The following is a 14,050-nucleotide window of genomic DNA, read 5'->3' as shown; positions in this document are numbered from 1 at the left end:
TTTGACAGTAACGTAGGCAAGTACAAACACCCAGCCATCTACTCCCCTCACCAGAACTACCATTCTAACCTTGACAAAATACCTGCATGTTTGGTCTTTCAAAGCTGTGACAGAGTGAAGGGGAATTATGTAGGCACATTTTCAGGATACTCTGAACATATGCTGTCCCTCAGCTGTATCACAGTGTATTTCGACCCTGACCTGCAAACAGACTGGCAGAAAACATCACTAAGATGGTGAGGAGCTCTAGGGACCTCAAAGAGCTCTGCATGGGCTCCAGCACTGTTTAGATGCATTCAGTTATGAGATTTCAGCATCACCACTATTACAGAGATGGGGCCATTCAATAAGCCTTACAAATACAGGCTGGGACCTGGATGATTTGATGGGGTCACTGCGTCATTTTTTTCTCTTCAATACTCCCCAAATAAGAAATTGGGAAGACTAGGTCTACTTCTGAGTTACTGCTGAATAGCAAAGACAATCCAGCTTACCTGTCCTGTCAAGGTAAAACAATTTTTAAAACTGCCCCCTACCCCGCGCAAAAAAATAAATAAAAAAAAAAAAAAAAAAAAATCAATCAGTACATATGCACAGAGGTGACCTGAGGAGCAGAAAACCACTATATTAACATGACCATTTGAAGAAAGAAGTATTTCAGAAGTAGCCATAACCACAGGATCAGTTTCTATAGCCATGTTGAATGGGAGGCAAAACTAAAAACTCTTTCAATTTCCTGAAATTTGCCAGGAGGATCACACAGTAAGGACACAGAAGTTCATTTCAACAGCAAGTTTGTGTTTCCACAGGATTTCTTTGGGTGTTTTTCATAGTCTAATGAGAAAACCTCAACAACTTGCCCTGAAGTTCCGGACAAAGCTAGTCTAACATAGTAGGAGGTCCCAAGCGTGCATCTCCATTGTCTTTGCCTTCCTGTCTGCTAGTTCTGCCTTGTACTTTCACCATCCTTATTCTTCATTGTCTTGATTTTTCTGGTCTTTAACTCTGAACTTTTTTACACAACACTTCCCTTCAACACCTGCTGCTCAGATCAGCAGTGGTTTGACTGGATCTGGATGCTGATTTAGTAGCTACATATTCCCTTGGAAGAACACTAGTGCCTGTGAGTGCAAGTTAGGTGCCTGGATTTCACAAATGCACTGATAGGTGACTGCGCTTACATATAACATTGTTCAACTACACACAGTTGTCAGATTTAGTATCAACTGTTGCTTGGTTTTCAAAAATAAAAAGTTAAATTATTTCTAGCAGATGAACATAAACTACTCCAAAATGTATCTATAGCGCTGTTCCACAACTCACTGGGCCAAAGAGATCATCATATGCAATTTTGAGCATATTGCCACTGAATTTAGAGCATCTTCTTGCACCTAGGAAATAACTTTTCATGGAAAAATATAATGTTTCCTATCAGGGTATAATGGCAAAATGGTATCTCACAGGGAAGAAATAATGATTATATTCAAATAAAAGACTTCGAAGACAAAATGTTAATTTTATACTTACTTCCCCCTCCCCTCTCTGCTTTAAAGCCTCCCAAATGACTGAACTTAATCTCTGTTTACAGCACTGTAGATGATCCTGGCCAGGTTTTCCCCCACCACTAGAATACTTTTGTGGTTGTTCCACTCTGGGGCCTAAATTATTTGGCAAACTTCTCTATGTTATATTCTAAAAGAAAATTGGCTCTGGGAGATATCAGTTTCTTGCTGCCCACCCCCAACAAGATGGGATGGAAATGCTCATTAAGGAGGAGTAGTGGGAAATAACATTCAGATGTATATAAAAGCACTGCTGCCCGTGTTGCTGCCAAAAATGCCCTGCTCTCATTTTGGAATTGGGCAATTTAACAGTGTCTGCAAATCACAAAGCACAGCCAGGGACTGCAACCACCAGTAATGGCACACTACCAAGTCTCAGCCAAATGTGGAATATGGAAGACTTCTCACTTTATCTCACTCTGCTTGCATCTGCATTGCTTTCAGATAATAAGCTTTAGAAAAACAACCATTTCCAGTTCCCAATAAATGACATTGGATCAGCTATGTGCGTTAATCAGAGACACCAGCTGTTAATTTTCACTGTACAGCACTGGGAATGAAGACACATCATCTTCAAAAATCACTTTTTCTTTTGACAATTCTCCCAACTGAACATATACTAAAAAGATATTCTGATCAGATAAGATTTATGCAGAAAAAGACGTTCTTGATAGATTTGTTGTTCTAAAAACCTAAATACTACCTTTACAGTAATGGCACAACGCAGAAGTAGTAAGGCTTCGTGCTCCCCCTCCTGGCTTTGTGGTAAACTACAATTTTATTCACAGAACACAGGTATTGCCTAAAACTGACAAAACTGAGGATGTTTCAGAATTTATACAGAAGCTCTATACACTTTAAAAGGTGGCCTGCAGAAGTACAGTGTACCAATTTCTGTAATTAGGCATTCACAGTAAATATTCCTATCCCCCTAAAACCTCTCATGCATTTTAGAAGCATGAGAAAACACGTAGTTTTTAGTTACTGTTTTCTTTTGGTTGTTTTTTCTGTTTGGGGGGCGGGGGGTGGGTGTGTTTTTCTAAATGTGCCTCTACTCAAAAATAAAAACAAAATGACTATAGGGAAAAGGAGAAAACCCTTTGGGAAATGACTGGACTTTCTGTCAATATTTTCTATATCCATTTAATTCCAAATGAGAAATGCAATATTGAAGACTATTTTACTATAGGCAATATATTTTTGTTCATTTATATAAAATAAAACAGAATTTTAAATGTAGCCATCAAACCTAAAAGCAGAATTTCAGTCAACACTGGACACTGCATGTGCTCAAAGGATATAGGCCGTTTTACAATTCAGTAATAGCTCCCGATTCAGTAACATATAAAAATAACTGCACACACAGGGATACACATTGATACAGAACTGGAAAAAATGTTCTCCGTTATTTCATGCTACAATAGCTTTAAAAATAAAACCCAAAATGGGGAAGAAAGTAAATTCTTTTTTGTACTACCACAGTCTTAAATATCTAATCTCAAGAATTTACATGTTAGGATTCTTTAAAAAAAAAAAAAAAAAAAAAAAAAAAAAGAAAAATTTTTTAATTATCATCTACTGCCCCCAGTAAGAAAAATTAAAATTTTACCTTATCATACAGCATCCACCCAATGTATTTTAAGTAGCTATCATTTAAAAAACCATCTGGGTATGTTTTAATCCAGCTGCCAATTTCTTCAATGCAAGTTGCTCGGATCTCAGGGATCACATCACTGTGAAATTATAAAAATTGTAGTATCAATACATTAAAAATACCTAATATATATTAATTACATTATTTGCAGTATTTTTATTTTCTGGAATTGCAGAAGCATGTATAATCCAAAATATTACAAGTATCTTCATATTAATGTTCTGAATTAGTCTTCAGTTAAGCCACTTTTATCTACAAACGTTTCATGCAGTAATTTTTTATAATTCTGGATATCTTCTCAATCACAAATGCACTGCTCTATAGCCAGCAGGAAGAACTTAAGAAACATACTTAAGAGAGGTCCTTTCGTAAGCCAAAATTCTTTAAAATAATTTAACTGCTACACTTTCCTTGACACCATCAGTGCCTCTAGGATGTTTAACTTCATTCTGGTATCTGGACAATCTGAGCAAGAGTTCCTTGGGAACGCAGATACACATCACAGCTTTATTTGTATTCTTACCGGTAACGGTTTAGAAACGTCCCTTTGAAAATAGCATTCATCATGTTCTGTATCTCTAGAAGCTTACACTCATACTGAAATACAAAGGGAACTGAATGTTAATATTGGTCCCACAATTCACTACACAGGAAAAATTTGCATCAGTGCACTTACAATACTACTGTAGTGTAAATTGCTGGCATTCACATGTGGTACCAACATAAAATGAGTGGTCTGTATCTACACCAGCAATTGGCCATTTTGTAGCTAATTTTATCAGATACCAGGTTTATCAGATACCAACTGCTAACCTGGATAACAAGGGACTTGTTTGATATAGTGAGTCTTGATCTATCAATACACAGAAAGATACAGAACAACCATTAAGCAATCTTCACATATAGGTCCAAATTCTCTTTTTATGCACTTAAACAGAGATGGAAGAAAGGCAGACAAGGGAATTTTCAAAATGCACCTATTCCACAATGAGCATGTATTTTAACCAAGCCCTGAAAATCTAGTTACGAACTTCTGGAAACCTAAGCCACTTAATAAAAACATTCTCTCATCAACAGAATCAGCAAGGGTTCCCCCCCCACAACACACACATTTTCTCTGTTTTTCCCATAAGATCAGACTTATGATGATACTAAAAACCCCTGTCTCACCCAAACACTTCTTCTCACACAAAAAAGGGGTTGTTTCTACAACTGAGAAGTCCACGAACACCCAAAGCTAAGAGCAGAGGTAACTGATTCTAAAGTTAGGAGAGAAGGAACTATGCTTGATGTTCATACAGCAGGTCATCTCCACCCTCAAGCCAGAATTATTTCTTACAGTTATAGGCCTGGCTCTGGGAGTTGATAAGGAGCCGTCTGGCTGAGCAGGGAAGAAATGACAGAAACTGAACAGCAAGAAAGATACAGGTCATACCTGAAGTTACAACAATTTTTACAATGCATTACTTACATGTAGATGACAGCTCTCCTGTGTCCTTTTTCATTCATTGAAATTCAGTTCAAGAACTAAAATTTTGGCTTGTAATTTGTATAAAGATATGCAAAACTGCACTCCCACAACACCAGAGCTACCGATGCAATTACAAGTGTGTGTAAATCCATATTTCTATACAGATCAAGGGCTAATGATGCCAATTTAGAGAAGCAATTAGTAGGACAGACATCGCAAGTTAACAGTACACAGGGCAGTTATTACCTTAGTCATTTTTGTACCACTTAATCTAGCCAGTCACAACTGCTCTGCACCATGAATTAGACAAACACATAAACCTCAAAGAACTGCAGTGACCCCAAAGCAAGCTGTCAGCAACGCCTCTTTTTACATCTTCACACATCTCCCGTACAAGACACCTGCCTAACCTCTTTCCTTTTTCTCTCTAGCTGGTCAAGTCTGTAATTGGTCCTCTTGCCACTTATCCTCTTCTTCTCCACCTCGTATAATCTTTCAGCATTGTGCTTGTTGACATCAAGGTTCAGATGTACGCTTATAACTGCTGTCAGAAGTTTCATTGCTAAAAAGGAAAGAAACAGGGATATGTAGCATAAATATATTCATCACTTTACCACAAAAAGGATATGGTTAGCCAAATCCAGTTTATTACGCAAAATAAGAACACTACTAGATTATAGTCGTTTGTTTTAAAATACAGTGCTTATTTTAAAGGCAATTATCAAAAAAGGTAAATTTAGTGATATTACTGGTGATTTACAACTTTTGGACAGAGTTCTAGTCAGAGTTCTAGTTAGAGAAGTAATTTACTGGGCAACTCTCTTGCAGAAAAATCAAAATTATATAAACTAAAAGAATCTAGAGTTGTAGAACAGGTGATTTTCAGTAACAAAAATAAAAAAAACAAACCCAAAAAAAACAGCCAACAGTGAAGCAGGGCGATAAAAGACCGGGAATCTTAAGATTTTACTTGAATTGACAAAAATTCACATTCCTCTAAGGATCACTAGATGGTTTGCATAGATTTCAGGTGAGTTTTTTGAGCCTTCAAAGCATACAGTGTACTTTAGAACAAATTATACTTTAAGTGCTCTTTGCGTGGCAAAGAAGGTATCTACTGGCTTTAGGGGCGTCGTGGTTTAACCCCAGCCAGCAACTAAGCACCACACAGCTGCTCACTCACTACCCCACCACCCAGTGGGATGGGGGAGAAAAATCAGGAAAAGAAGTAAAACACGTGGGTTGAAATAGGAACGGTTTAATAGAACAGACAAGAAGAAACTAATAATGATAACACTAATAAAATGACAACAGCAATAATGAAAGGATTGGAATGTACAAATCATGCGCAGTGCAATTGCTCAGCGCCCGCAGATTGACACCCAGTTAGTCCCCGAGCAGCGATCCCCCACCCCCACTCACCCCAGTTTATACACTGGATGTGATGTCCCATGGTATGGAATACCCTGTTGGCCAGTTTGGGTCAGCTGCCCTGGCTGTGTCCTGTGCCAACTTCTTGTGCCCCTCCAGCTTTCTCGCTGGCTGGGCATGAGAAGCTGAAAAATCCTTGACTTTAGACTAAACACTACTTAGCAACAACTGAAAACATCAGTGTGTTATCAACATTCTTCGCATAAACATAGCACTGTACTGGCTACTAGGAAGACAATTAACTCTATCCCAGCTGAAACCAGGACAAGGGGGAAAAAAGAAAAAAAAAAGTAGTAGCTTTAGTATCATCATGCTGCAGCAAACAAGAACACGTAACACGCAATGTTCTTTTTAGCACAGGTACCACAAGAATAGCAGCTCTCCAAGGAAGCTTTTTTAGGTAAGGCATTTAATGCAACTTCATCACATTAATTAGTGGAGGGAAGAAAATAACAAAATAGAAAACTGACTGTCAAAAATAAGTTACTGCAAAAAAAAAAAAAAAAGATTCAGAACACAGCATAATTCTAAAATTAGTCATGTCAGGCATTAAAGAAAATTTCTTCAGAAATCAAAAATTGGTCTAGATCTATCATATCTAAAGCATCCAAATTCCATTCAGATACACGTGGGAACAAATAATTTATATTACAGTAACATACATTAGGAGGAAGGCACTGTCAGTGCATAAGAAAACAACTGCTCCAGTAAAGGCAGCTTTTCAATTTTGAGCAGTTTTGTTTGTAGACAAGTCAACAAAACACGATCTACTGCAACTCTGCAAGTTATTTTACCTGCCAAAGTGCTTGTGTGTCTAAATGCTCTGACCATGGAGTCCGCTAAGCCTGTAAGCAGCGAGATGATAGTGTCCATCAAGTAGCTATCATACAGGATGTTGCACTGGCACTGTTGGACAAGCACTGCAATAAATTCACAGAAATTGGCCTTGAACTTCTTCCAGTATGGTCCTGTTCTGATCAGTGGGTAGTCTTTATTGTCCTGCACAGGAAAGAAAAGTCAAGAGAAAACACACTAATTAGTTTTGCTTGTGCACACCATTTACATCTCTCTCCCCAGGTATCAGAGAGAGCTTTGCTGACAGTCAGCTTCACCTCAGCCCCCCCCTAATTTTTTTCATGGTTTTTACTCCAAAGTAGGGACATGCAACTAGGTTACAAGCAAGCACAGAGACAAACTAGCTTCATTAGAGCTACACTGTCATGAAAGCTCACATCTGAAAGCAATGTATGCGAGGTAGCTGTGAACAGATGGGTGGGAGAGGGCATGTGAAGCCACAGCATGATAAATAACTTTCACTGGCGTAAACCATGAGCACTCCTGGCCTCTTCTACTCCCTCACAGGTAATAGTGCTTCCTCACTTCCCCATCCTTCTTGTTGCTGCAAGTGTGTGGTAAAGTCCAGGAGGAAACTGAGGTGACTGAAAAGTGAAGACAAACAACTGTGATGTGAGAAGGATGGGACTGTTTCCCTCAGCAGCACTGCCAGCTTAAGGAGTTTATCAGGCTACAGCTTAGTAACAAATACTGAGTCACCCAGCTACACCACCAGCACTTAGGTCTCTGAAACCCTTCACAGAAACAGTAAGCAGGCAACACCTCTGACATTATGCAAAAAGCAAGTTACAATAAAACCACAAGAGTGTTCACAGTACGGTTGATACTGCCAGGAAGAAAGCAGACAGAGGGCAGTTCAAATGACTTCTCACACAAAACAGTGTGCCTCATGTGAAGAGCACACTAGGAGGAATTTGTAGATGACAACCTCAGGCAGCATGAACACTTATTTCATTTGCACCTCACAGATCCAAGGAATGGCTCTGAATATCAATTTACATCTTGATAGTTTCCAGGTGTGAATGGAGCCAGGGAACTTCAAATCTTCAGTCTCTATGGAAAACTTCATCCTGAAGGCAGGCCACTACTCAGCTGGTCCTTCCCTAGTTGGTCAAACACCTTCTCAGACATATTCTAACATGGAGCTTCTCAGCCAGAATTACCTCATGTACTTACAAAGTGCACTTCATGCTCTTCTCTTGTAACTTCGTTTCCACAGCACAGGACTCACTGCTTTCTTGAAAAATAAATGCAAACAGACTAATCTCAGGGATACCCGCAACCCAAAGCACATTGGGAATTTGGGATGTGTTCCTGATCAGGTTGTAAGAGTCAGTTCAGAGCCCAACAGTATTAGCAAGTGCCGAGATAGAAAGGGAAGTTCCCAGCAGGCCCCATTCAATGCTCCTTGATAACGACACAGACAGTAGAAAGATAACCTACAACTTCAGGAAATACCTACTTTATCACTGTAGCTTACTCCTCAATCTGAAAAGTAGCACAAATACAAAAAGACATCTCACTTTCTAAGAGCATTTCTGCTGTCCATGTTTATCATATTGGGATACTATTTAACGGTAACATGCATACTGTAAATACATAGACAGCAAAATGGGCACACCACGTACATTTAGGTGCCTAACCTGGGATTCCCCTAGATTCCCTCCATAACCAGTAGAGAGAAGCAACTCTACTTCCAGAAACCAAGTCAACACAGGCTTTTGCAGAGAACTATTCAAATCACTCAACTGAAGCTCCTGCTCTGACTCATCCTGGAAATGTTTCTTTCTTTCATACAGAGTCTACGGAAAGAGAGGAAAGTCACAGTGAAGTGCCAGCAAGGAGTTAAGATGAATTCCCCACAATGCTGCAAGTGTTGCATGGGAAGAGGCATTACAGAAAAGCTGTTTCTGTTCTCAAAATATTCTTCCAGTCAAACATTTATGTTTGCAAGAGAACGTTTTGATGAAACAAGCCTTTGAACAAATCTGTCTGCCGAAATCTCTGTGTGCATACATGCACATGCACAAATGCATGCACAAGTGCATTGTGTGTGTGTAGAGCTTGCTGGAAGGGATGGGGAACACTTTTGAACACCACTGCAACTTGACATACACCAGTCTGTTCAAAATGCTGATGTCCTTTTGACATCAGTAGGGAGAAACGGACATTTGAAAACCATGTGTTCACTCAAACAGGGGGTCTAAAACAGACCAGATGAAGCAGACCTCAGAAGCACATGATTAACTACATTCATTAATGCACAGTTTAAGATGACTAGTTCTGATGTATTCACGTACACTTGAAATAGGAAATACAGCCACAGAAAATGCTATACTACAGTTGCAGAGAACTACAAGAGTCCTACCGTGTCCACAGGCCAAGTAACTGTCAGGATCCAAGGATAGGCCATGAATTTCTTGTACTGCAACCCGGTTTCCTGTGATGCATGAGAGAAAATTTTAAAAGCTTTTTGATGCAACAGCACAGTTAATTCATAAAGACAAAAGCATCACAAACCATGCATCATATTTAAAAGGCTATTAAAACTTAAGGCAATTTGTATTACAGGTGGCTCCAATCCAATGTACTAAACAAAATATAATTCCTTCTCATCTCGGCATTTTTTATTTATAACCAATGATAGAAGAAAAACAAACTTTTATATAAAACCTGAGTTTTCTTGCTACAAGTAAGAGACAACTTGTTTTTAAAATTTGTAAGCAAAGATATACAAGGTATAATCCTCATTATTAATTCTAAGATACGGCTCCTCAGCAAGTCTAAACAGATATCCCTTTCCAACATTTAGTAACTAGGTACTGTAAAACATCTAAAATCTAGAAAACTATTCTGAGCTTTTCAAATTATAGAGAAATGTTTTCGGCACTAGTCTGACTTGATTCAGAGATGTTTCCTCAACTCTGCAATTATTCCAAGACAAAAGACGTGAAATCTACAGTTCTTTATTAGGCTTGGCGAAGCACAAGTATTTCTATCCCTATCTGGCTGTACAGTTATGCATCTAACTTGGCTCTTCTATTGCTAAACATTTCAGGAACAAAATGGGAGAGGGAAGGAAACCTACAAAAGAACTAAGAACTGCAAGAAATAAAATGCCACATACAGGAAGAAAAGCAGAAGACAGAAGCAGAATAGTTTAAGAAAGAGGGGAAAACAAAAAACAGTGGTCCTAAAGAGAAGCCTGTCTCTCCACTGAGGAATACCACCGCCCACAGCGAAGAAATAAATGCCTCAGTGACCATGTTAAAGCCATTCTCTGCTTCCAATGCCGGCACAAGTTTTCACAGAATCACAGCAAGACTGAAATTGAGACGGACTCTTTGAGATCATCTAATTCAACCCCACCTGCTCAAGCAGGGCCAAACAAAGCAGGCTGCCCAGTGCCATGTGTAACTGGTAACCCCTGTTCCCAACCCTGATAATGTGGTTAAGCATAACTAACACCATTTTATGAGGCAAGCAGCCATTCTCTGTGACCAAGCGCATCACATATTCATTCCCTTTCCCTCATTATCAGTCCCTGAAGGTCCCGTGAACCAAGTAGACAAACCAAACAGATTTCTTCTTCCCCTCCCTACTGGCCTCAAGGTTCCTGGGCACCAGGCCAGCTGCTCCCCTCCTTACTGGCCTTAAAGGTCCCAGGCACCCAGCCAGCCAGATAGTGGTGATGACCCCGTCACAGAAGAGGGAAGCACCACAGTACCCAAAGCACCGTCCATAAAATCAAGTGGTGGCAAGGCCCAAGCGGAGAACTTGGACCAGAGCTGCTGCTGGACAGCGAGACCCGTGACCCCCCAGTGGCAGGGACACCTCCACCATCATTTGCTTCCTCCAAGGACTGAGTGACTCGTATTCTTTTATATGAATTTCAATATAATGATAATGATTGTTATATTGATACAGCAAACCACATATTAAGATTTGACCCAATCTGCAGAGGGTCCAAGTGATGAGAAATAAGTTAAATTGTGTTACAAATTCCGTATTACTTAGGTGATTAGAAATTTTAAGTTAAGTTGTATTATAAATTCCATATTATGCTACTATATTGATTCTGCTTGTAGAAATCCTGTGCCATTCTAGTCATAAATTGTGTGCTATACTAATCACAATTTCCTGTTAAGAAAATAAAGCTTTTATTGTAACTACAATCAGTGCAGTCATCATTCTGCCAAGGATCCCTAAAAGAACCTGTCTGTCCCCTCAGTGTCGGGTGACACTGTGTGCAGTCAGCTGTGTAATATCTTCACAGATGGAGACTCCACAACCTCTCTGGGCAACCTGTTCCACTGTTTGACCACCCTCACAGTAAAAGTGTTGTTTTGCGTTCAGGCAAATTTCATACATGGCAGTTTGTGCCCATTGCTCATCTTGACTTACCTTTGTGCTCACTGTCTCACTGGACACCACTGAGTAGAGTCTGGCTTCCTCTTCCTCATTCTGTCCCATTGGGTATTTTTACACATGGATGAGATCCCTCTGAACCACCTTCCTTCCAGACTGAACAGGCTCAACTCTTTCAGCCTCTCCTCATATGAAATATCATTAACCATCTTTGTGGCCCTTCACTGGACTCACCCCAGTAAATCCCATCTCTCTTGTACTGCAAAGCCCAGAACATGACTCAGCACTCCAGATGTGGTCTCACTACTATGAGCAAGAGGAAGGATCACCTCTCATGACCTGCTGGCAATGCTCTGCCTAATACAGCCCAGGAGTTTGTTGGTGGTCTTTTGAGGGTGCGTTGCTGGCTCATGTTCATCTTGTCATCCACAATGACACCGAGATCCTACTCTGCAGAGCTGTTTTCCAGCCAGTCAGCTCTCAGTGTGTAGTGATGCATGGAGTTATTCCTTCCCAGGTTCATGGGGTTTCCTATTGCAGAACTTCATGAGGTTCCCCTTCACCCAGCTCTCCAATCTGTTGAGGTCCCTCTAAACAGCAGAACAACCACCTGGTCTAGCAGCTACTCCTCCCAGTTTTGTATCATCTGCAAACTTGCTAAGAGTACACCTTGCCCTATTGTCCAAACCGTTATTAAAGATGTTAAACAGCCTTGGCCCAAACATCAAACCCTGGGGTATGCCACTAGTGACTAGCCTCCAAATGGACTTTGTGCCACTGACCACTACCCTGACGGCCTGGTTGTTCAGCCAGTTTTCAGTCCACCTAACTGTCCACTTAACTAACTCATACTTCATCAGCTTGTCTATGAGGATGTTACAGGACAATGTTAAGTCTTACTGAAGTCAAGATAAACAACATCTGCTGCTTCCTCCTCACCCACCAAGCTAGTCACTTTGTTACAGTACGCTATCAGGTTGGTTAAGCACAATTTCCCCTTTGCAAATCCATGCTGACTACTCCCGATCACCTTCTTGTCCTTCACGTGTTTGGACATTATTTCCAGAATTAGTTGCTTCATCACCTTCCCAGGGGTCAAGGTGAGGCTGACCAGCCAGAGTTCCTCAGATCCTGCTTCTTGCCCTTCTTGAAAACAGGAGTGACATTTGCTTTCTTTGAGTCTTCAGGAATCTCTTTCAGTCACAACCACCTTTCAAAGATAATCAAAAGGGGCCTCACAATGACATCAGCCAGCTCCCTCAGCACTCTTGGGTACATTCTGTCAGACCACATGGTCTTAATATGTTCAGTCCATTTAAGTATTCCCTAACCTGATCCTCCTTATCCTCACTGAGGGTAAGTAGTCTTTGCTCCAGACTTTCCCTCTGGTGTCAGGGATCTGTTTTTTCTGAAAATCAGGTTTACCAGTAAAGACAGGGGCAAAGAAGGCATTGAGTACCTTGGGTTCTTCTGTGTCCTCTGTCACTGGGGCCCCCGCCCCATTTAGCAGTGGGCCCATGTTTTCCTTGATCTTCCTTTTGCTGTTGATTATTCGTAGAATCTTTTCCTGTTGCCCTTCACATTTCTTGCCAGACTCAACTCCACTAACATTTCCCATTAACACTAGTGAGAATTTAGGGAGGAAGCATTGGTACATGGATATAGCATTGCAATTAATTAATGGAACAGTAAAGCAATGCTTAAATCACTGAAATGATCAAGAATGAAGAAGCACAGAAAAAACTTTAATCTTCCAATCCGCTGAATGCCATAAACAAACTATAAATCAAAAGTCAAGATGATATACTCAAGCAGATATCTGGTAATATTCTCCATTCTCATTACTACTTCCACTACTATTATCATTTGTTTTCAAAAAATATTTTTGAAATCACAGTAGTCCTATATGGCACTACTTCTCAACTAACTCAATCACTATGTTAGAAACACAAAGAGGAAACAACTCAGTTGAAAATAACAACCTGCTTTGCTCTTGCTCTTATAGTTCTGCTTTAAAATAAATTGGTTTAATCCTCTTTCAATCACCTAATAACTGCAGTTAATATAGAAATGGTTGCTTCAGACTTTTTTTCTATATTAATGCTGACTTAATACTAGTCATATCAGTTAAACAAGCTGACAGATACTGTCTTTAAAAATTCTTAGTTCTGTATAAATCATCTTAGGAGGTTTTTTTAGAGTCAGTTTATCTAAAAACAGAAAAAATTTCAAAATTCACTGGATTTAGAATTAAAGAAAAAAGAAAAAAAGACAGATACAGAGCATATAACACAGGGATTATCACTTCCTTCCATCAGTAAAATTCTTCACTAGATTAGCATGTCAAAATAACTTGTTTTTACAGCATGCAGAATACAGCTTCTAAGGCAACTATAAAACCCTCCTTTTTGCCCACCAGGGCAGGTGAAAACATTACAGAGCTCTAACACATCCAGGCTGATGATAACAATAATCACATCTTCATACTTTCCATTGTGCCTACCATATCATGAGGACTATTCAGGGATAATTTAGTTGGGAAAGGAGTGCCAGATTACTAATTCATATGGCCAGACACATATCGGATCGTTTCTGTCAAAAATTAGCCCAAGTGCTACTACACTTCTAAAATGAGGAAAACCATGTTGGCAAATTCATCCTCTGTGGGAATTTCTACAGCAGCTGGTCTTTGAGAGATGCTCAATTAAA

General features: G+C 39.8%; 1 protein-coding gene across 11 annotated transcripts in view; it reads right to left on the bottom strand.

The window, feature by feature from the left end:
• The window catches only part of LOC126052975 (cohesin subunit SA-2-like), a 63,242-nt gene that overhangs the window by 40,535 nt on the left and 8,657 nt on the right, over window positions 1-14,050 (bottom strand). For all 11 annotated transcript variants that reach the window (XR_007510201.1, XM_049834381.1, XM_049834376.1 and 8 more), the window contains 5 exons: window positions 9,342-9,413; window positions 6,913-7,117; window positions 5,098-5,249; window positions 3,740-3,813; window positions 3,172-3,295 (listed from right to left, as the gene is read on the bottom strand). Coding sequence is in view for 10 of the 11 variants with exons in the window: in XM_049834381.1 (XP_049690338.1) it covers window positions 3,172-3,295; window positions 3,740-3,813; window positions 5,098-5,249; window positions 6,913-7,117; window positions 9,342-9,413 (627 nt within the window). In the remaining variant the exon portion in view is untranslated. The remainder of the gene's footprint in view (window positions 1-3,171; window positions 3,296-3,739; window positions 3,814-5,097; window positions 5,250-6,912; window positions 7,118-9,341; window positions 9,414-14,050) is intronic.

This window comes from Accipiter gentilis, chromosome 31 (assembly GCF_929443795.1).
Source record: "Accipiter gentilis chromosome 31, bAccGen1.1, whole genome shotgun sequence".
In the NCBI taxonomy this organism is placed as follows: domain Eukaryota; kingdom Metazoa; phylum Chordata; class Aves; order Accipitriformes; family Accipitridae; genus Astur; species Astur gentilis.
The sequence above is the reverse complement of the archived record's forward strand: the minus strand, read 5'-3'. Positions and strand labels throughout refer to the sequence as shown.